The sequence below is a fragment of the Ochotona princeps genome, chromosome 17 (genome assembly GCF_030435755.1).
Source record: "Ochotona princeps isolate mOchPri1 chromosome 17, mOchPri1.hap1, whole genome shotgun sequence".
NCBI lineage: Eukaryota > Metazoa > Chordata > Mammalia > Lagomorpha > Ochotonidae > Ochotona > Ochotona princeps.
In genome coordinates this window covers 24,381,045-24,403,693 of record NC_080848.1, presented here as the reverse complement: position 1 = coordinate 24,403,693, position 22,649 = coordinate 24,381,045, and the positions used below count along the sequence as shown (strand labels likewise).

The 22,649-nt window shown below is 43.3% G+C and overlaps 1 protein-coding gene across 2 annotated transcripts in view; it reads right to left on the bottom strand.

Moving 5' to 3' along the window:
* TOM1L1 (target of myb1 like 1 membrane trafficking protein) overlaps positions 1 to 16,987 on the bottom strand; it is a 43,154-nt gene extending 26,167 nt beyond the window's left edge. For both annotated transcript variants that reach the window (XM_058675273.1, XM_004591008.4), the window contains exons 1-7: positions 16,650 to 16,987; positions 14,167 to 14,251; positions 11,679 to 11,757; positions 5,739 to 5,888; positions 4,730 to 4,855; positions 4,111 to 4,215; positions 2,740 to 2,856 (exon numbers count right to left, since the gene is read on the bottom strand). In XM_058675273.1, coding sequence (XP_058531256.1) covers positions 2,740 to 2,856; positions 4,111 to 4,215; positions 4,730 to 4,855; positions 5,739 to 5,888; positions 11,679 to 11,757; positions 14,167 to 14,251; positions 16,650 to 16,707 — 720 coding nt within the window. In that variant the 5' untranslated portion in view covers positions 16,708 to 16,987. The remainder of the gene's footprint in view (positions 1 to 2,739; positions 2,857 to 4,110; positions 4,216 to 4,729; positions 4,856 to 5,738; positions 5,889 to 11,678; positions 11,758 to 14,166; positions 14,252 to 16,649) is intronic.
* Positions 16,988 to 22,649: the final 5,662 nt, after the last annotated feature.

Sequence of the window (22,649 nt, the reverse complement as noted above, 5' to 3'; positions counted from 1 at the left end):
AAGCCACAAATCACTACCTTTGAGAGCTTGGAAGGGATGAGGACTGTGTGCAACTAGAACACTGTGTGATCACTTTTGAAAAAAACATCATCTGCCACAAACTCTTTCCCACTAATACTTAGTCTTTAAATTTCAATTGAACGCAGTTGTTAGCATTATGCGTTGCATAGGTTTTATCTATAAGCCTCTAATCAAGGATCTTTTCAGATTGCTACATAAGAACTTTAGTGATTAACTTTCCTTTTAATCATTTATATAAACAGGACTTTTTACAAATAGGACATTTATAACATATACATCTATAAATAGGACATCTATGTAAATAGGACATTTGATGTTGCTTTTGTTTACATGGTATTATGTAAGCTCATCATTTATATTCACAGAAACTAAGTCAAATTAGAGTAAATGACTTGCCCAAAGCCAAGAATCTCAGGAATCCTTATCCAAAAGATATATTAGAAGGGCTTTAAATAAAATATTCTAAAAATACACAAAAGCCACGGATTCAAAATATGGTTACTTAAGGTATACTACTTTGATGCTCTGTAGACTATAGACACTCTGTAAACGGTGATTCTTTGATCAAGAACCTTTGCAAATATTAAACGAAGACTTTAAAGTCTTCACTGTATCAATGAACTTTACGAAACTTGAAGAGAATGACAGGAAGCAGGAGATCCATCCTATGACAAGTGCTCCACTGTTTCCAAGAGCCTTGTTTTGCTTCCACAAAATCTGTCATCTCAGTGCCACCAAAGGATCTTTCTAAAATCCGCCTGGTATGCAGTGCCTCTGTCTACCTCCTTTCAACGCGTGCCTTCTGCTAGCCTGATCAATGCATTACCCTAAAGATCAATAAGATGTATGGATCAGATCACACCTCACCTTAATCTTCATGCTCCTCAGTTGTGGTAATGAATCCTCTTATTTCTACACACCTGTGAGATATCCAACTCCTACTAGTGAACAGTGGGTAGCTAGTGGTTTAGAGTCCCTTAAGAGGTACTTATCTGAGTTCAGAGTAGTCTATAAGCATTGGAATATTAATCACAGTTTCAGAAATGGTTTCTAACTTTTCTGTATATTTTCATTTAAAAACAAATGCTTTAAAACAACCTTTGAAAAATTTTCAGAGGTTCTAAGTTAAAAATACAGATGGATAAGGCAAAAGGTCTAGCAACTGTAAACAGGATAAATAAATGAAACATGTAAATACACACAGCATAGCGACACTGTAACATGTTAGAAATCTTAACATAAAGAGAAATCATAACTTTAAGCTGCAACAGAAGAAAAATGATTGCCAAACAAAGGAGGTTTGAAAATCAGGAGCAGGCACTGTCGTGTAGCTAGTTAAGCCTCTGTGTGGGATGCCGACATCCCATACCGCAGCTGCACTACTTACCCAGCTTTCTGCTCAAATGTCTAGGGAGACAGCAGTTGGTGGCTCAAATACTCGAGCACTTGCCAACAACACAGGAGATCTGGATGGAGTTCCTAACTCCTGGTTGTGGCCTGGCCCAGCCCTGGCTGCTGTGGCACTTGGGGAGTACACCAGCAGGCAGAAGGTCAGGCTCACTCTCATCCTCTTTTTCTCTCTACCTCTCTCTTTTTCACTCTCACTGTGTCTTTCAAGTAGATGAAAATAAATAAATGTTTTTAAAAATCAGAATCATATTATCTATTAGGCTTCTCATCACTGGGTACAAAAATGAGAGCTATGTATCTATGAAAAACTCAAGGAAAAGAATTTTAAGCCTAGAATTCTTTTTCTATATAAATTAGTATTTGATATGGCATTTTAGGGTACATAAGGTTTACCACATATATAGAGACACATATGTGTGTGTATATATGCATATACTTCACCACAGATATACTTCGAGATGGAAAAAAGGAAATGATGTAAAAATATTGTTGAGAAAGTTTGGGGACTTTTTTAAAAAAATAAAATAGGAGCAAGATTATTGACAATATAAGAAGTTAAAGGGAAGTTATATTGCATAAGATGTGGTAAAAGGAAACAGAAAAGTAGAAATATGCTAAAGGGACTTTGAAACTGAGTTTTTCCCTAACTATCTCAAAAATTATAAAGTATCAAAATTTAAAACTGGTAACAACAAATGCTAAAAGAGCAAAGCAGACTGTGGAGACACAGACAAGGTATGGAAGACCCTGGGGCTCAGGGTTTCTGCCAGTGCCCTCCCTGTCCCCTTGCTCCTCCTCAGCAATAGTACCGCCTCCATCCAAAGCCAAAGTTCTCAGTTTTCTTTGTTACTTCTCACAGCCCATCACACACTGCGCAAAAATTTATGTTAGCATCTATAAAGCCTTTTCATGTTTGCTGTTGGGAAGCCAATCTTGGTAACTAGGCTTAAGTTCTTAATGCCTGGGATAACCTCCTCCTTTCTTTATCTTTTATGACTTACTAGCAATTCAACATCTCTGCTGAGTGGATGGATAAAGAGTGATTTTTATATTTAAAACAGTGATACCACCATATTAAAGATGACATGGTTATGAATCAGAGCATTTTTTTGGAAAGGGTAAGGATGAAATCTAAGTTACTACTATAACTCTGGGAAAGCCATCTCCAAATCATTTCAAGCTTAGACACTGACTGAAATCAAGCAGTAGCAGGAGAGCTTAGGGAATATTAAAGTGTTCTCTATGCCAAAGTTCAAGAGAGTAACTTTGAGGGAACTTTGATTGATAGTCCTTCAAATCATACTGCACCTGCAGAAGTTCTATGTCTTCTCGATTTTCAGATCCTGGAGTATTCTCCAACAGTATTTCAAACATCACGCTTACATTCATTTTCACCATATCTAATTCACTGTGCAATTTTCCGATCTGTAGAGAGAAACACAGTCACCAGTTAGTATGTGTGACCCACCAGTGATGTCCACTTTGCTTCCTCCTCCAAGGAAACGTCTGCTGTGGAAGCAAAGGCTGTTCCAAAATCTAATATATTCAAACTTACATGCTAAGTATACACACACACACACAAATACATATATGTATAATTATATATATCATTATATATATATTTTATAAATATATGTTCTGTCTAGATGAATTGAGATAGCTTGTATGAAACTTCAAAATATACATTAAGAACGTAAAATATTAAGGGCAAAGAGGTGGGCACTACTGCACAATCAAGTTAAGCTGCTACCTGCAGTGCTAGCATCCCATGTCAGTGCTGGTTCAAGTCCTGCCTGCTCCACTTATGATGCAGCTCCCTTTGAAAGCACCTGGAAAAGCAGCAAAAGATGGCCCAACTGCCTCGGCCACTGCCATCCACAAACCACTGCACTGCCTGACAGAGGTCTAGGGATCCTGCGTGGCCGGGCTGCACCCTAGTAGTTTCAGATATTTGGGTAGTGAAGAGCAGATAAAATTCTATCTGTTGCTTATTCCGCTCTGTGTAACTCTTAAATAAATACAAGAATTTAAAAAACAATAAAAAATGAAAGGTATGTTAAGGCATGTGGAGATGGGAGAAGGTACAAGCCATGTGGAGATGGGAGAAGGTACTAGGTAATTAGCTGGAAAAGGTCCTAAAAAGCTGGACAAAACACCAGATGCTATGCTGAATAGGATGTAGCCAAGAGCCAGTTTGAGTCCTGGCTGTTCTGCTTCCAGTGCAGCTCTCTGCTGCAGCAACTGGTGGGGAGCAAAAGATGGCCCAAATACTTGGTTCTTGACATCTACATTGGACAGTAGATGGAGCTCCTGGATCCTGATTTTGGCTTGATCAAGCCCTGGGCCTCCCCTCCTGACATATGGGGAACAAACCAACAGATGAAGATTAACCAACCTCTCTCTCTAATAGCCTTTGCAATAAGTAAAATCTTTAAAAGAACAACAACAACAAAACACTCTCAAAACTTTGGAATCAGACAAGAATCCATGGCATTAACTTAATTTCTCTTAGACTAGCACTCTGATAAGTCACACAAGTATCCCAAGCTTCAATTATCTCTTCTGAAAACTGAGAATAAAAATGTGCCTGCATCTAATATCAGTAAAATGAAATTGGACTGCATATTAAAAGCTTGTAACTTGAAACTGATATCAATAAACAGTTCTTGCGGCTGTTACCTGCTCTGGCACCAATGTAATGGTCGTGGTCTTGGGAGCATTTACAGGAGAAAGGGCTGGTGCAGTGGGAACAGATGTTGATGGCTGTGATGAAACTGGGGCAGTCTAGGGAGGAAATATGGAACATTAATATCTGAATTAATACAGCCACCTTAGGTCGATTTATCTTGCCAGTACTAAGCCAATTCAGGCACTCTTGACCAAAGTCCTGGGCAGACGGCGTTGGTTCAGGATAAGTCATCAAGTGTACACTTGTCCAGCACTTTGAAGAGCACTAAGTAAACATGGTTACAACGAAACAGATGTTCAATAATAACAAACAAAGGTAGCTGCTCTTAAGATCATTTTCACGATTTAATCAAATGTCCTTGTGTTTTCACCAGAGGTGCACACGAGAAACTGCCCCTTGACATTATCACTAATCCTCTCTTTGGGTTGTGAAAAGCAAGTCATCAGTGGGTTCCAGTAGCCCTCCAGGCTGCAGCTGCGGGACCTTTCCTTCTCACCTCCTTGCTTAACCTGAGTCAGGATATGGCTGCCCCTTGCAGCAAGGAAAAGCCCAGGAAAACCCACTGCTGTCTTTGTTAAGTTATCCACGGGTGAAGCAAAGGCCTCTTACCTCGTGCCGGGTACTTTGAACCTCTGCCTCTGAGCAAGGAAACTGAACTCCTTTCTTGAGCAGATCAAGGTACACTTCTTTCACTTCAGTCACATCCACACCTCCTGGAAAACCCTGTGACCACGTCTGAATCGAGGAGACGGAAATTCTAGTTACCACAGCAGGACAACCAAAATGCAATGCTAACACTAGCAACACAACACAAGGCACTGACAATCATGTATCTTACTCGGGAAGAGAAAGCAAAACTGATGGACATGTGTAGACAGTGGAATGCTGGACTGCCTGACATTGTCTGTACCAACAATGTCGGGGTACACTTATTTAAGAGATTAATGGAATTATGATTCCTTATAAAGGACTCCACTATGTAGTAAAATGGGGAAAATCTGCCGGGGGTGGGAGTTTGGGCAGCGGCAGGTGGCGGGGGAACTCCCAGCCTATACAAAATTGTAACACATAAATCAGAATTCAAAATAAAAATATTTTAAAAAAGAGAGAGAGAAAGCTACTTTGGAATGTCCATAGATGAAATGTGGATTTTCCAAGACTAAAACATTAAATATTTCAAAATTATCAAATTTGCAGGTGTTAATAGTTTTTTGTGAAATCTTGATATAGAACAAGTTGTTTTTTGCTGGACTGAATCCAGAGGTAATAAGCACCAGGAACTGTTTTGATGAGTAACCTTGAACCATTCAGCACCCTACCTGTACCAGAATATAATTCACACACCTATAAAATAAACATGTACAACACACTATCTTTCTTACTTACCATAGTTAAAATAGAAACTAGCAGAAAAGTAGGAAAAAGACTACAAATTCTTAAGAAAAAAGGTTACCATCTAATGCCAAGAAATTTTTATTCCGTAGAAACTGAAACAATAAAAAGTAATTTTGGGTTCAATCGTAGGTATGTGAAAACATCAAAGAAACAGTTGGGAGGTAGGTTATCAAGCCCCTCATCTTAGAAAGCTGTCATCTCATGAGGTATACAACAGACTTACCTTAATGAAATTCAAAATTCGGTTCTGAATGTCTAATGGCAAGTTGTACCTTGGATTCAGCAGCTTAACTAGACTATCTTTAATGAAGTCCTTCTTCACAATCAGAGACTGGAAACTTGGACCACAATTCTGCATGCACATGTCAATAAGCTACATTAGAAAGAAGAGTCAAACATTAATATTTCTCTTGCAAAATCACCTTCTAAATATAAAGCAAAGACTTACAAAAGAATGATTTCCACCAGTACTCTATCAAGCATAATTTAGTATCTAATGAAACATACAGCAAAAATGTCAGATTCTTGGGATAGGAGAAAATAAAAGCATAACATTACTGCCTAGAGGATATGCTTATTTGGGAATCTGAGTGCAATTTGAGGAGCAATAACAGCAATACACGATACTTAATGCAAAATGATCAATGCAAGTTCAAGCAAAACCTATGGGCTCCAGACAGGGCAGCACGTGTCCCAATTTATCAAGGTAGTCCTGGTATTTCAATTTTCTCCTGGCTACATTAATAATGACATACCCTTTCACTGTCAAAAAATACTCTGGATTGCATGACAAACCATACATTCACCATACCCGTAGCCCTTTATGTACAAATGCAGTTATCAGGGGCAGGTGGTCCTATAACATTTTCAGAAAAGGCTAGTCTTAAGTTGGGCATTGTGAAATGGTTCAAAAACAGTAAAAGTGAGTATTGTGCTATGTTTATAAGAATAAAGGGTATGAAAAACACAAAGGTGGCAAAGTATAAAATAAACACATGGTTTGGCTCCAGTAGAGGCTTCCTTTCTAACGTGGGCAAATTGCAGACCTGGGGGAAGTAGAGGGGAAACAGTCAGCTGGAGTATTACAGACTGCAAGGAAATCTTGCGGCAACGTAAAGCGTTTGGGCAGGACCCGAAAACACTAAAAAGAAAATGGGGTCAGCAGGTGGGTGTTTCACCACCAGACTTCTACTCTTTGTAGAAAACGTGTGTGCTTGAACAGGAATTGGCTCTCCACATCCACGCAGATCTTTAAACCCCTTAGTCTTAGGAACTAGTGGTTGATAAATTAATGGCGAAGGCTTGATTCAATTACTGAGTCCAGAGTAGAGTGACTGGATTTTATCACGATACAAGGTGGAGTCCCATGATCAAATCACAAGAGCTTTATAAAGACAGGCCATAAAGAAAGGGTGTATGAAGAGCTTGCTTCTTGGGTCTCCCTGCTTGCTGGCTTGTTATGTGACTGGATCACCAGATGCCAGAATCAGTGGGGTTGCCTGGTTTGGCACTGGTGAGCCTCCAATCTGTGAATCAAAACAACTTCCCTTCCTTAGAGGCTCCTCTTGGGTATTTAATTCCTAATAAACAAATGCTGACAAATATAGTTTACAAAGCAATATCCTGGGAAGGGGATTTGGAAGGTGAAAAAATACAGCATGACAGAAAAATTTGGGAATGCAGGTAAGATGCCAAAAAGACCTAAAGTAAGAAGTTTTGGGTCTAAGGAGGGGAAAGAAATGAGAGAACCAAGACCGTGAGGGAAGGTCTTTGAAAGATGCAGTGCTTATTCAAAAGTGAAGCCAACTCAAAGTGATGTGCATCTTCTCATGTCATGACACTGAGGGCAAGCACTGGGTATGTGGGTGTGGTGGCATGCAGGACTGGGCAGGGGTAAGAACAGTGAGCTGACATTTAGATAACCCCAGTTTAAAATGATCCTGGGACACTCATGTGGATATTTAGCAGGGGGGTGTCTACACACAGACCCTGCTCAGTGGAGGAGAGAGCACTATAACCCAGTCATCACAGCAGCCCTTGATTTGCAGAGAGCAGAAGCGGCTGGAACAATGGACCCACCCTACTGACCGGGAGCACATGGTGTTAAACACTTAAGAAAATGTACTCAGGAAAACTCACCTAGGTTTGTTGCGTAGCGGGGTCATACGTCACCTTGAGATAAACATTTTCATTAAAGCAGTGTGAACAGCCACTGGACTGAGAATGAATGGTCAACTATGGAAGAACTGCATGCAGAAAGCAGCTTTCTACAAGTGGTCTTCAAAGAAATTGAACCTCTAATTTCCAGGCTGCTACCTGGAGTTATAGAGGTCTTGGGTACCCTAACACGACCAGCAGTGGTGCAATCACTCCTGCAGAAAAGAAGTACTGAAGCTGACTTCACACCATGCTCTGTATTTTGAGTGTGACTTCAGTGGCAAACCCAAAAGCAGCAGCAAGTATTAAGAGTCAGTTTTAAGGCAATGTGACCAATAGGTAATCAGACAGCTGAGGAGCTGCAGCCTTGTGAAACAGGGAAAATAAAAACATCCCAGACTCATTAAGATGAATCTATACTTTTAAAAGTTAATGAGACAAAATTGAAAAGTTGAGTGATGAGATCAGATAGACAGGATATACACTGAGTTTTTAATGGGTGGAAGGTGAAGGGGGAAAGTGCCTCTAGTTCAGTGTAATTCTATGGAAACACTTCACCCAACCGGTTATGGGGTGTCAGGAAAGACCTAACCTTGAAACCTGAATTTGTCCAGTAGTGAAACAAATGGTGAATTTCTGGCTAAGTATTCCAACAACCAATTTAACATCACTGGAACATCAAAGTTTTTGATAATGGGTAACATTCCCTGAGGAGGTACATGTCCAAAATCAAAGAATCAACATGATATGCTGAGAATGGTAACATCTGGAGATCGGTAATCATGCCCGTTGTGTGTTCCCATTAGAATCCAAAACGTCAGGATTAATTACTTCTCTGTCACCGCCTCCATTATTTCACCAATATCACCTCCAACTCCCAGCCTGCTTAGTAAGTTAAAGAGAAAAAACCCTACTGTGATAAATTGGGAAAAATGTGTTGTCTGCACATATTTTGAAACAGGGCTTTGGTGCAATGTGTTCAGATAAGCTATCTTTGGAAGCAGAACACACAAGAACATTTCATCTGGGGAGGGATACAGAATCTAAGAGCTGTGGAACCGAGGGAGTCTGAAGTAAATGACCCCTTCTGGGTAGGCAGAGCTGGGCAGTTGCTTCTTGGGAGCTTCAGCATCACTGTCTGCATATTGGGAATAATACCATCCTTTCAAGACTTGTTTGTTTGTTTTGTTTTTTTTCAGAGAAGGCCGAAAGAAAAAGAACTGGACAGTTTCACTCCTTACAGTAAACCTTGGGAACCACGCACAGTGACACTCAGAGGCATCAGAATTGAAAACTACACCTAGCTTACTCACAGTGACCATGTCAAGGTTTGGCTGTGCAACTATCTGATGACACTGCTAAGACACAGGTCAACCTTTTCAGTCTCTCCAGATACAGCTAACTCTTGGAGGGACAACCACCTTCTACAGCATTTCCAAAAGGACTACCTGTCATTAGGTATTAGGGATACCATAATGGCCAATTAACAGATCTTGAGGAACCTGTTCAACCACTTGCCATCCAACAGTAATACTAGTATCTGTTGAAATGTATTACAATTGACTCATCCAATGACCAGTCTCTGAGTCAGAAACAATAAAGTTTGGTGACAAACTGCTTTTCATAAGACAAAACTACTGGTTTCTTGGTAAAATTGCTCTGCCAATGGATGACAGAAAATACAGTACAGCAGATTCCACTAAGCTCTAATGAAGGCCAACAATTCTGTGGAGAACTCAAAATGACAGATGATATAAAGAACATTTCTAATTGATTTTGACAGGCTCTTATCACTTTATAGTAATAAAATGGAAATGTCACATATGGGGATTATGTTTTAAAGAGTTTACTGATAAACTTAAAATTGCCTTTGACAGACAGTGGGTGATTCCTTCTGTGACTAATTTTCCTCATAATTAAGTTTGGTCTAAGTGAATATTCAAGTCAATCCCAAGGCCTTAAGCACACTTTTGCAATGCAATGAGTAGTCTGGGGTGAGGTGACTGAGCATTAAATATTCAACCTGAGGAACTTTGCATAATGATATCAAGAGTCCATGGCCCTTTTTTCAAGCATCCAAGAGAAAGCAAGTTGTTGTCCCGGTTCTTAATGAACTTTGATCCCAACAATGAAGGTGTAGTCTGATCCCTAACCTGCAGCTCTCAGCCTCAGTTAAGCACTGATTTTTAGATTCCCTTGTTCTCACCTTCCAGTATGGAAGTCAAGAAGCAGGAGAGTTGCAGCTCTCCGAGGTGGGATGGGCAGGGGAAACAGAAAGCTGGCTGACATAAAGGCTTGAGAGGTTGCACTACCTAAAATGATGGGTAAGTAAAAGCCCAAAAGCAACGGAAAGTCAACAGGGACAACACCCTGGAATAGCCCAATTTCCTCGGGGAACAGTTCTGGCTCATTCTCAGAAAGAAGGAAACATAACAAAGGAAGATATGGAGACAGGGATAGGAAAAAACTTGGGAATGTCAAGAAGGCTGGACACAATTGGGAAAGAGGCAAAGCATTACAGAAGGCAAACAAGCTATGAAGACGAAACAATCCTATTGAAATATAAAAGGTGGCACAAAATCATCTTCTACCCTTATCTTTTGCATTCAACTCTTCTAGTATTTGCAGCCTTCAGATACCTGAACCTACCTCATTTTAGGGCACATTTACATACCTTTCTACCCCAGTTCTATAGTATGTTCCATAGCTCTCACAACATCCTGGGTGCTGCAAGAGACTTGGCAAGACATGGCAAGGCATTTAATCGTTAATTTGTTCAAAATCTGATATACTGATCTACCTGGACCAGCTTTACAGCTGAAGACACAAATTAAACATAATATCCTTTTCTTTGAAGAGGCTTGATTTGTTATGGTAAGAGGCAAAATCAACAGGCACAGTAACTTAGAATTTGAGGACTGGGTAAAAGTACTGCTTGTGCAATGCAACAGCCATTATATTTTAGGGAAAAAAGTCATTTAAACTCAGCTTCTTCCTCAGTGAATACTAAGTGCCAAGAATTTGCATTCCTGGCTTGTCTACTGGTGTGGCATCGCTACCAAAGTCCTTCACCCCCTCCTCCACTATGGTCTCCTTTATTCGGTGACTGCCTTGAAGAGAATGCCTTAAGGACAAGAGGTCACACCTACAGCAAGGAAGAAAATAACTCTAAAGCCATACTTAGATTCAACGTGAAAGGGTTCTCCATGAGAAAGTTGCTCAATTCAATTTCTCCCATTCAGTTAGTTTCCAAGTTTGCTAGAAATGATACATGAAACCAGAGGCCTGAAGCTATGCCAACATTTGCTCCATCGCTTTCTTGATAAACACTCCCACAGCAACCAAGAGCCGTGTGATGCTGGTTGATAAGTGCCACAGGCTGGGCTGCACCCAGGTCAACAGAGACATGCAGAAGAAACTAGAAAACCACACAGCTCACCCTCAGGCAGTAGGCAGGGCTTGCAACACACATTCAAAGCAAAAAGGGCAACTCACCAGCAAGACTTGAAGAAGTCAAACCGTCAGGGGTGTGAAGGGGAAATGGGAACAGGTCAAATTGAGAGCTCACACCCAAATCATGGATAATACAGCACACAGGAGATTCATTTAAATCAACCCAGGACGTCTTGCAAGTTATTATCAGGCAGCTGACTGGCTAAAACTCAATAAGCTCCCAGCAGGAGTGCCCAAAGGTGTGTAACTGAGAAAAACTGACATGGAAGCATTTTACGACTTTAATATCCCCGTATTCAGTGACGGTCAATTAACACACAAACTTTTGCTCAACTTAGCATCTACATTTTTTAAACTTAAGTTTGTGTCTTGTGACCAAAGGAGAGGGAACCAAACACCTGATTCTCTAGGAACATCCTTTACCCACAAAAATTAAATCCTACTACAATGAACTAAATTCTAGTCTGCAATTCAAAACAGTCTTATTAGCCAGGATTTAAAATGTGAGTGCAGCTTGGGAGATCTCACAATCTTAATAACATAAAGTACTTACTGACAAGGTAAGTTGGATTTCTTTATGATTGTAGTTTTTGGAGATTCGTTTCTTCAAAGCTTTCACTGCATCTTTTGGTCTATGGTGACAAATACACTGAAATCACCCCCACAGGCATTGCTGAAAACAAGCAGTTCCTCCGAGAAGCACTATGCATTCTGGACACACCCATGCCTAAAGAGCAGGGGACTGACAACTCTACTGAGCAGGCTACTGCTTTTATTAAAACCTTCACATTTTCACCTTTTACTTATTTGAAAGGCAGACTCATAGACTACTTAAAAAAAAATTTGCATTTTCACTTTCATTTATTTGAAAGGCAGACTCTGCAAATGGCCATAACGTCCAGGGCTGGGCCAGGCCCAAGCCGGGAGTCTGGAGATTCCTCTGGGTCTCCCACATGGATGAAGGACTCAAAACACTGGGAAATACTTTGCTGCTTCCCCTGGGACATTACCAGCTTACTGGATTGAAAGAGGAGCAACTGGGTCTCAAACCAACACCCACACAGGATTCCTGCACCACAGGCAGCCCCTTCACCTACTACAGGACAGCACTGGCTCCAGATCACTTTGCTTCTTAAAGTTTCTCAGGCATATTGGTGGACAGTATCTTCTACCCCCTTGTGAATGATCGAGTATTTATATGAAAAGCTATAATTTAGAAAACATCACTCATGAAACCGGTTCATATTTATATCCTTTCATCAAAAATAGTTTACAGAATTCTAACTTCAAAAACAATGAAGGTTATCATTTTAATTAAAATCATTAGAAAATCATTAGAATTTCCTGCGTACCCTACAGGAAAGAGGATCAGAGAGGCTTTATAGCAAACTAGGTCAGTTTCTGAAATGCTACAATTTTATCATACAAACTAGAATTATAAGTACATTTTGTTTTATGCTTCAGGAAAAAATGGGTATTACTGGGCCTGGCACAATGGCTCAGTGGCTAAATCCTCACCTGCACGTGCTGGGATACCATATGGGCGCTGGTTCATGTGCTAGCTGCTCCAATTCCCATCAAGCTCCCTGCCTGCGGCCTGGGAAAGCAGTAGAGGATGGCCCAAAGCCTTGGGACCCTGCACCCCATGGGAGACCCAGAAGAAGTTCCTGGCTTCAGATCGGCTCAGCTTTGGCCATTGTGGCCACTTATAAAACAGCGGAAGGAAGATCTTTCTCTCTGTAAATTTGCTTTTCCAAGAAAATAAATGCTAAAAATAAAGAAATGGGTATTATCAATGAAAAAATTCAAAGAGAAGCTCTACTTGGTGAATATGACTACAGAGAAAACAAAGCTACAAATACCTGAAAGTCCTAACCTTCAGCACTTTCTATTGATATATATTGAATAATTAAATTGTAATGCTTTCCCTATAAACATGAGCCACAACAAATCTTTTTCTGTGAGTTATCATTTAAATATATACAGAAAAATCAATGTATTGCATCTTTTAGAACAAACTGTAATTGATTAAATTCAAACCAGCTGTTCCTTCTTCATGACAGTTCATGTAATTCATTCTCTAAAATTTAAGCAGCAGGTACAATAAGTTTATCATTCTTTAAGAATAAAGCGTAAGCGCAGGCACCAAGCATGGTAAGCTAAGCCTCCAACTGTGACGTCAGAATCCCACGTGGGCACTGGTTCATGTCCTGGCTATTCCACTTCCGACCAGCTTCCTGCTATGGCCTGGGAAAGCAGGGAAGGATGGTTCAAGTCCTTGGGAACCAACAGATGAAAGATTTCTCTTTGCAACTCTACTTTTCAAATGAAATCTTTCAAAAACAAGATCATGGTATAAGAGTGGATGAGATGGATTTAGAAGGGAAAAAACCTGACTGCTATGTTGTTTCCTCATGAAAGGCAATTGCCCAGGGAGTGGTAATCTGGAGACAACTAGTTTCTCAATTAAACTTTTTAGTTATAAAAAATCCTGGCACTCAGAGAAGGAGGAATTTCTCAAGAAACAAATCCTCTATTTTTTTCCACTTTTTAAATCTTTTTTTTTTTTAGTTCACAGAGACATAATTTGAAATTCAGTATTAAAAATAAAAGGGAGGGCCTGGCACGGTAGCCTAGTGGCTATAGTCCTCGCCTTGTAAGCGCCAGCATCCCACAAGGGCACCGGTTTGTGGCTTGGCTGTTCCACTTCCCTTCCAGCTCCGTGCTTGTGGCCTGGGAAAACACCAGAGGACCTGGAAGAAGCTCCAGGCTCCTGGCTTCAGTTTGGCTCATCTCTAGCTGTTGCAGCCACTGAGGAAGTGAATCAGCAGATGGAAGATCTTTCTCTTGGTGTTTCCTCTCTGTAAATCCAACTTTTCAATTAAAAAAAAAAATAAAGGTAAAAGAGAGAGGAATAAACTTGTAAAGGATTCTCCTGATGTATTTATTCAACAAGCAAAGCAAAGAATTTGCATGAGAAAACATGTCCAGCTTTTCTGCTTCCCAGCAGAGGTAGTATGCCGATCCCTCCCAGAACTCACCCTTCCTGGGTTGTGTTAATTATGTCACAGATATGCATGAACTGACCCCAATCTTCCGTCTGGACTCCAGCAAATGTAGCCTTTTCTGGAAAGAAAAAGTTACTGCTCGTAAACCATAATAAATAAATACTTTCTTATCTTCCTGAAATAATCTGACTGGGTGCACAAGCAAGTAAGTTTATGCTCCCAAAGGGCAGAGGGAGGTTTTTTTTTTTTTTTCCCCTGAACAACACCTAGTAACTCAGAAATCAGTCCAAACTCAAGTTCAGAGTGCTGAGGTTGCAACAGTAATAAGTGACATATTAATAAAGCCTATAAGTGTAACACCCAACCACAATACCCAACTGGTCAGCTAAATGTCCATCCCAGGTCTTTCAAAGGATGGAGTTCAGCTTCACTGAACAGCCATCTACAAGACAAGCCACACAGGGCTAAGTGAAATGCAGTCTGATTCACTCCATGGTCAGCGATGACAAAGAGAAGTTCAAAGGGATTACCCAAGGTTACATGGTCAAAGTAACATACAACTAGCACCCAAATGTAGATTGTTTTTTTTAGTTCCTGTGGGTTTTTTTTTTTTCTTTTTTATTTAAATCATCTACTACACAGAATGAAGATTAAGACAGAAAGAACTCAGAAGCACGCAGTACGGTCACCTCTGCCACCTGTGCTAACCAAGGCTGCACCGGGCAAAGCTGAATGCTTCTCTACTCGAAACCCCAGAACCATCAAACAGCAGATGTTTCCCCCTCTCCAAACGTTTCCTTTAAGCATAGAGCATAACATCTCAGAGGGATACTGTGAATATGCTTTTACATCTTCCCCTGAGAATAGAATTCCCTATGCAAGAGCAGTCCTGGGGAGAAGGGAGAGAAAAGGACAAGGACTTGGTTGGGGGCACCCTGTGCCCAGCTTGCTCCCCAACTAAGGGCTACCTGAAGCTGGCACAGACAGGAATGCAGGGCGAGCGTTCTGTCTGCCAGCTGTTTCATCCCTATTCCTGCTCTTTCTCCCAACTTCCTCCTTCCCCCTTGAACAACCCAGCCAAGCTGTAGCAGATATCATCTCTCCCTTGTCACAAGCTCTGTGTTTGCTCTTCTGCTGGTATTACGCAGGTAACGCAACAGGGACTACAAAACTCCACGTGTCTTCCTCATACCAAAGTGATTTTTCTCAAGTATATCTTAACTTTGCCTCCTCAACGGTACCGGGTTCGTGAATAACAGCTCTCTTAGGAAATGTTTATGGAAGTAAAAATTCACTCGATGTATGGATGAATTTTACTTTTTTTTTTTCCTATGAAGATGCAGCTTGGACTTATTTCTGCTAGGGTTCTTTCTAATATCCAACACCCAAAGATTTGGATACAACCCCATTAAGGTGTGGAAAATAAAGCTGGGCTTAAATGGTGTGCTCATTTGGACAGAGCGGTCAATCCAGCTGACACCTAAACTCCATCTAGGAGACTCCTTCTACAATTAACTTCCCATGATTTCATCATTCCACGGAGTCCTAGACACTATCACGCTTTGTCTGGCATTAATCTGCACTTGTGCCACACCTGGTTCCCACGGGAAACATCAAGGAACCCAGAGCGATGGGAGCAGGTGTAGATGGAAGAGACCAACTGATAGCTGAGGTTTCCATACACAAGATGCCCAAAACGCTTGCAGAAAACTGAATCAAAAGTTAATTTTGGTCCTGTAGTGAAAACACAAGTACAAAAGTTCAAGGAAATGCAAATTATGAACGATCTTTTTTTTTTCACATGGCTTTCAAAAATCTTCTGCCCCGACCTTTGCGAGGTACAGGATTCGCCGTACAGCCATAGGAAAAAGGACTCGATCTGCTGCCTGCATGGTCCCTGCGGGTTCTGAGAGGCCTCTGTGATCCCAGAGGGATTCCCCACCCCTCTCGGTTTTCCTTTCCTTGGCGCCAAGCACTCCTCTTTGTTTATCTCGGAAAGCAACTCAGGTGACTAGAACTGGGCGCTGGAAAAGCTGGTGTGTAGAGACCTGGCTCTCTCTCTCTCTCTAACAAGGTCACATCACCTTGCCTTCCTGAAATAGCTGTTCCTCACCAATAAAATGAGCTTCACAATGCCGTGCATGCAAGGAAACACACTTTACCAACCACCTTCTCCGGGCGGAGAAGCTTCTGGAGTTCCGAAATGCGCCAGGATTGAACCCGGCGATTCACCTGTCTGGTTCCACTGCCCAGGAGGACTCAGGGAAAACCACGGGAAGGGGGCGGGGAGGGAGAGCTGAGCAGGGACATTCCGGAGCGAGCCGGCCAGGAGAGACCCGCCTCAGAGGGGCCGGCTGGAGTGTGAGTGAGCTGGGAAAGTGGCGCGGGGGAAGGGAAGCACCGCCTCCAACTTGGACCAACTCCGGTCCCTCCGCAGGCCGAGAAGTGAGGCAGCGGGAAAGGCTCCCTGGGCTTCCCACAACCCGCCCCGGGAGTCCCTCCCTGCGCCCTCTTACCTATGAGGTGGCCCACGGAGGTGGCATAGGGATCCCGGTGACTCTTCCCAAACGCCATGGTAGCCCTTAGAAAAGCCGGGCCCAGGAAATCCGCCTCCAACGCGCTCGCTCGGGCTCCCGACTCCACCCGCTCGGTGCCCCTGGCTCCTCCTCTTCGCCCGAGCGCTTCCCGGGCCCGGGGCGGAGGCGGTGCGTCCTACCCGGCCAGTGCCGGGCGCGGGGCACCGGGCGTGGGGCGGGATCCTGGGCACCCCGAGCACCTGTCGCACGTCATGGAGGACTGGAGAGGGCAGCCGCTGTCCGCTCCCGGTGGGCGCGTGGAACCTGTGGGTGTGGAGCGGGACGCGTGCTTGGGACCTGGGTGGGCTTCTGGGGCCGGCGGGAGGAGCCGGGCAGCCTTGGAAACCCCGCCAGAGGAACCGAGGCCCGGCGGCGCGCGGTATGCGGCTCTTGCTTCGTGCTCTACCCTCTGCAGACGAGGAACTATGGGGTTGACAACACACGATTCGTGCCAGAATTTGGGGAAGGACGTAAGCCGCTGAGGGCTAGGTCTGCCACCCACAAAATATACGGAATAGTTTGAAATATTAACTCCTGCCTCCTCCCCCCGAGAAGCCTGTGCCTCGCTCTTTAAAGCCGCGGGTGATGAGGGAATTGCCTTCGTGCATAGGCCCCTCCTGGGAGCTGGCGCCCTTTGCGCCTCCGCCCCTCTTTCCTCGAGGGCCCGCAGGGCGCCACCACACTGCTCGCCCTTGGCCTGTATCCACTCCAGCTGGGCCCTGTGTTTTCCAGCTCGTTTGTGAGCAAAGGGGGGCTTTCCTTGCTTCAGTCAGGGAGCCTGTTGGGTTTGGGAGCTGCCTTGGAATGTCAGCGTGACTCTGAGAAGCCCAGAGACTTTCAGCAGTGAAAGGCGTTCCCTTTACCCTACCGTGTGAGCCTGCTGGGGCGAGGGGTCACCAGGTCGTGTGTTAGGATGGGCCTCTTGGGCCGGAGATACTGCTTCGGAAGACTCAGTCGCACAGCTCTGCTCTTAGTCCTGGGAATGGTGGCTAGCCCAAAAGACTTCTTGGGAGCTTACTTCTGTGCTAGTACACACGTCGAAACCAGCTACAGTGTGTGCCAAGAAGCCAGCTACCATCTGACCGTCTCTGCTTTTGGTGTTCCAAGTTTTTCATTGGCAAAGGTCAGCAAATACCTGAGATTCTAAAATCTAGGCGAACACATTTTTGTTGTGATAGCTTTTGTTTTTAAGTAGTGGGATTGGTTTTACCTGTAAGTGATATTCTCCACTGCTTAGCTCCGCTGAGTAGCTATTTCAGACGACGTCTTTGTGGGCTTCCTAAGTCACTAGGGCCTCTGCTGACACTGCTGAAAACCTCTTTTGTGACATCACCAACACAGCCTGTGTTCCATGTGATACCTGATAGCGAAAGCGTGTTTCCTTCTCTGCATCCTGCAATCAAAGAGCCTTAAAGGGAATGTCAGTGTTTGGGTTGGTGTGTCAGTGGCCTTCCATCAGGGAATGAGAATTAGAATGAACTGAGAGTCAGCCAAATAGAATCTATAATCTAGCTGTTGAGAGAGAGAGAGAGAATATGACCACCTATGATCATCCCTCGGACACCTGCAACAGACAGAACTGGATCTAGCCACAGTTGGTGACTCATTCTAGTTCTCCCGTGTGGGCAGAGGGAATCCAACCATATGTCGCCTTCCAGGGTTTGTGTTGAGGGAACTCGAAGGTGAGCACACAAAACCCAGGGACCTGACTGCCACGTCAAACATCAGTTACTCCCACCGTTTTATAAGAAAACGACACCTGGAGAATGGAAATGAGTGGCCTGAGTCCACTCAGCCGCACGCTAAGAGGCCAAAGTTGAAGCTAAAACTCTACTGTAGGACAGCCCCTTTGTGTGCCTTCTTTTGGTGTGCTCTGTCCGCATCTCTCCATAGCATTCTTTTCCTAATGTTCACTTTGGTGATGAGTCCAGTTCAAAACCGTGTCCACTGCTTCTTCCCCAGCCTGTCTCTGTGGACACCTGCTTGTGTAGCTGCTGGGCGCGCAGTGTTAACAGCCAGCCATTCCTCTCCGGACCACGCGACGCCCTTCCCGCCAGCCCCCCTTAGCTCTCACATGCTTAGCCCACATGCCTCCACTGCTTCTCCATGATCTTCCTTCACCTGGTCCCGCTTCTTCTCTGCTCTGTTAAAACTAAACAAGCCTCCTCACGCTTGAGCAGTCTGCCTCTTCCACATTCCTCCTTTACTAAACTCTTTTGAGCACTTCAAGGAAAATTGATCCCTACTTTCTTGTCCCACATATGGGTTTCTATCTTAAAGCTCACAAATCTTGCTACCGTTTACTTGTTTAGAAATCGGCTCCCTGTCTCCTAACACAAGCCTCTAAAGGAGATGGGGCCCTGTTTGTTGGACTGCGTACCCTGGCACTTACCAGACCTTAAAGGATGCTTACTGAATGTGTGAATGGTTTCTAAAACCCTGAGCTGTTCTGTCCTTCCTGACATCCAATCCTTAAATCCCTTCTGCCTGTGTTGTTGGAACGTTTAACTTGGTATGTCTAAATCATGCTCATCCCTTCCCTGTCTTAACTCAATACCATACCAGACTTCCTTGTTTTGACTTGGGTGGTTGTTCTCAGTCACAATGCATTCAAATCATGTGGGTTGCTGTAAAGTGTTATGATGCCTGAGCGCCACCGTGGAGGTTCTTACTGAACCGTGTGCATCAAGGGAATCCAACTTTCAAGTCACTAGGTGTGTGAAAGACACTGCTATTCCTCAAATAAAGTTTTGATGTTTGTTCCTGACTTTTGTTTTAAAAGAGAGATTTTTTTTTTAGGGTTGCACAGAGAGAAAGAGAGGGAAAGGGGAAAAAAGAGAGAAGGGAAAGGAAAGGGAGGGAAGGAGAGAAATAGAGAAACAGAAAGAGAAGCCGAGAGTGAGACCAATCATCAACGCGGAGGGCTGGGCCAGGAGGAAACAGGAGCTTCTTCTGGATTTCCCTGTGGGTTGCAGGGACAAACGCATAAGCCATTTTCCCCTGCTTTTCCCAGGCTGTTCGCTGGCAGCTGGATTGAAAGCTGAACGTCCGAAACATTAACCAGTACCCATAAGGGATGCCAACATCAAAGACAGTGGGTTTACTTGCCATACTGTAATGCATGTGTTTCATGTGGTGCAGTATTTCCCTTTAGAACTGTCTTTTGTACAACAAATCTTGCCTGTTATTTTTGAAAATTATGTTTATAGATATCTGTTGATTTTATTTCCAGATTTAAAAAAAATATACTGTCTTTGCAATTCTGGATTGTGGACATTAGCTTTGAACAGCGGACTTCCCTCTCTTCTGAATTTGGGATAAGGATCAGGACTGGATTGTTCCATTTCTACGGCCTATAGACTGAACTCAGACTCAAGAGCAGTACTACATGGTAACTTCCTGTGTCCCCAAGCAAGCTACAGAACGCTAGAGTGCCTTTGTATCTTTAATACATACCTCATCATATTTTACAGAGAATCCATTTTCCATTGCATTCACTGCCTTGTGCATAGTCACACAAAACTGGGAAGTGATTTTTTTAATTTTTCTTTTTTTTAATTCCAACGCTTGAATCCTCCTCCATGCAGCACACTGACCCCAGGGCAAAGAATCTGTTCACGATGTGGGGGACTAGTTAGTGTCAAGTTCAGCACTCCTTGTGCAGCTGTGGTGCCAAGTGTAGAAATTTCACTGTTTGATTTTAAACGTTATCCTCCCCCAGGGACTACTTTAAACCACGAAAATGGGCTCATTGGCATCCCTCATCAGACATACAATTTTAAGAAACTCTATTGAGATCTCAGAAAAAAAAAGATTTTTTTTTTAATTTGCCACCTCAGTGGATTCCTGGGAAGCTTATAAGTTTTATCTGAAGAAGAAAGTAAAAGAGTCAATATTTTCATAACCTGAGGGAATTAGCTTTTTATTGTGTCACTAGTTCACAGTGAACCTACCTACGGTTTGTTGCTTAATTTTTTTTTTTTTAAGATTTATTTAATCATTTGAAAGACTGAGTTACACACACAGAGAGAAGGAGAGATGCCAGGATAGCTGGACGAAACAGGAAACCCGAGTTTTGTCACTTAATTCTTTTTTTTTTTTTTTTAAGATTTATTCATTTTATTACAGCCAGATATACACAGAGGAGGAAAGACAGAGAGGAAGATCTTCCGTCCGATGATTCATTCCCCAAGTGAGCCGCAACGGGCCGATGTGCGCCAATCCGAAGCCAGGAGCCTGGAACCTCTTCCTGGTCTCCCATACGGGTGCAGTGTCCCAATGCATTGGGCCGTCCTCAACTGTTTTCCCAGGCCACAAGCAGGGAGCTGGATGGGAAGTGGAGCTGCCGGGATTAGAACCGGCGCCCATATGGGATCCCGGGGCTTTCAAGGCAAGGACTTTAGCCGCTAGGCCATGCCGCCGGGCGCCGTCACTTAATTCTTGTGTGCTCTACTTTACAAGGTTCAAACTGTGGCTCTCACATGATTAAAAATAATTCCAATTGAATTTATAGGATTGTTTTGAAAAATAATGAGATAGTGTATGGATAGCTGTTAGAATGCTTCTAGGCATATAATTAAGCTCAGTAAATATTAATTAGTTATCATTTTACTCTACCAGCTGAAATTTCCAGTGTCCCAAAGTGGCCTGCTAGAAGTTTCTCTTGAAAAGATTCTCTTTAGGCATTCTGGTATTGCCTATTTGGAGAAAAGGAGACCGTATCTGTACATATTAGCATGGTTCCAGTTACACATTTAGTTTCTGTTTCCATATGATGAGGAACGTGTTGATCACTTTCTTTGGAAAAAGTCTTGTTGAATGGGTTTCTAGAAATTCTGAGGGAATTGGCGCTGGGGTTGGTGTGAAGGACTTAGCCCAGACCCGGCTGGATGGGACTGTTGGGCTTGCTCTGCAGGAGGCTCCTGAAGCAAGGGGAACATGGCAAGAGAAACAGATGACTAATTCAGAAGTCAAACCTGGTTCAACGGCCACAGCTATCACTCACTAACTGATCGTTGACAAGCAAATCATTCTTTCAGAACCTCAGCTTGTTTCCACCCCTGGAGCCAATTCCATGCATGCATCTCAAAACACACATCTCCAGATCAAACGCAGTAACGTCAGACAGTCTGAATGAAGCCTTGGTGCGTCATTGGCTCTCGGGGGTTGCTGGAGCTTCAAGTCAAAGTGGACGCCTCTTCCCTGCTCTCTACCACCCCCTCGTGGAGATGCCCTCCGTCAACACTGGCTATAATCTGAAAGGATACCCGGTGTTATTCATTTACTCCCTGTGTGCCAGACTTCCTGTTACTTCTTCATGCTGTGAGACGTATCCTGTGGTGATTCCATTTTGCCTTGCAGGTCTTCTCGGTCTCCGGGGAGCTTTCTCTCCATCCCCAGAAATCGACCTATTAGAAGAGACACAGACATGCTTTCCTACACCCCTACTTTGCATTCATCCTTCAGTCCAGTTCGTCCCAGTCAAGACAGAACACCCTGGTTGGAAGGCATTGTCCTGCCGTTGCCCAAGATGGCCCTCTGTCCTCCCTTGTCCTCCCTTGCAGGACTGTCACAGTTGACCTCTGCCTGTCCCTTGACTGCAGTCTTGTTTTCCCTCCTGGAACGTGATGTTCGCTCTCCTGGACTTCTGTTAGTTCTCTGCATTGGTGACACAGAGCCTCCCTAGCACTCAGCCTGTGACTGTTTCATTGTGTTTGTAACACTCACTGCTGTTAGAAATCGACCCATTGCTTTGTCTGTCTATGCGTTTAGGATGCTTTCGCCCTCGCCTAGTTCAGGGAAACAGAGAAAGTTGGCTTTGTTAATCCCTGTGTTACTCGACGACTAGGGCAACCTGTAGTTTATGAAATTGAAGTCACTGGTTGCAAGATGCACTATGTATTAAGGACCACGGGGGAAAAATGTTGCTTTCTTCCCACT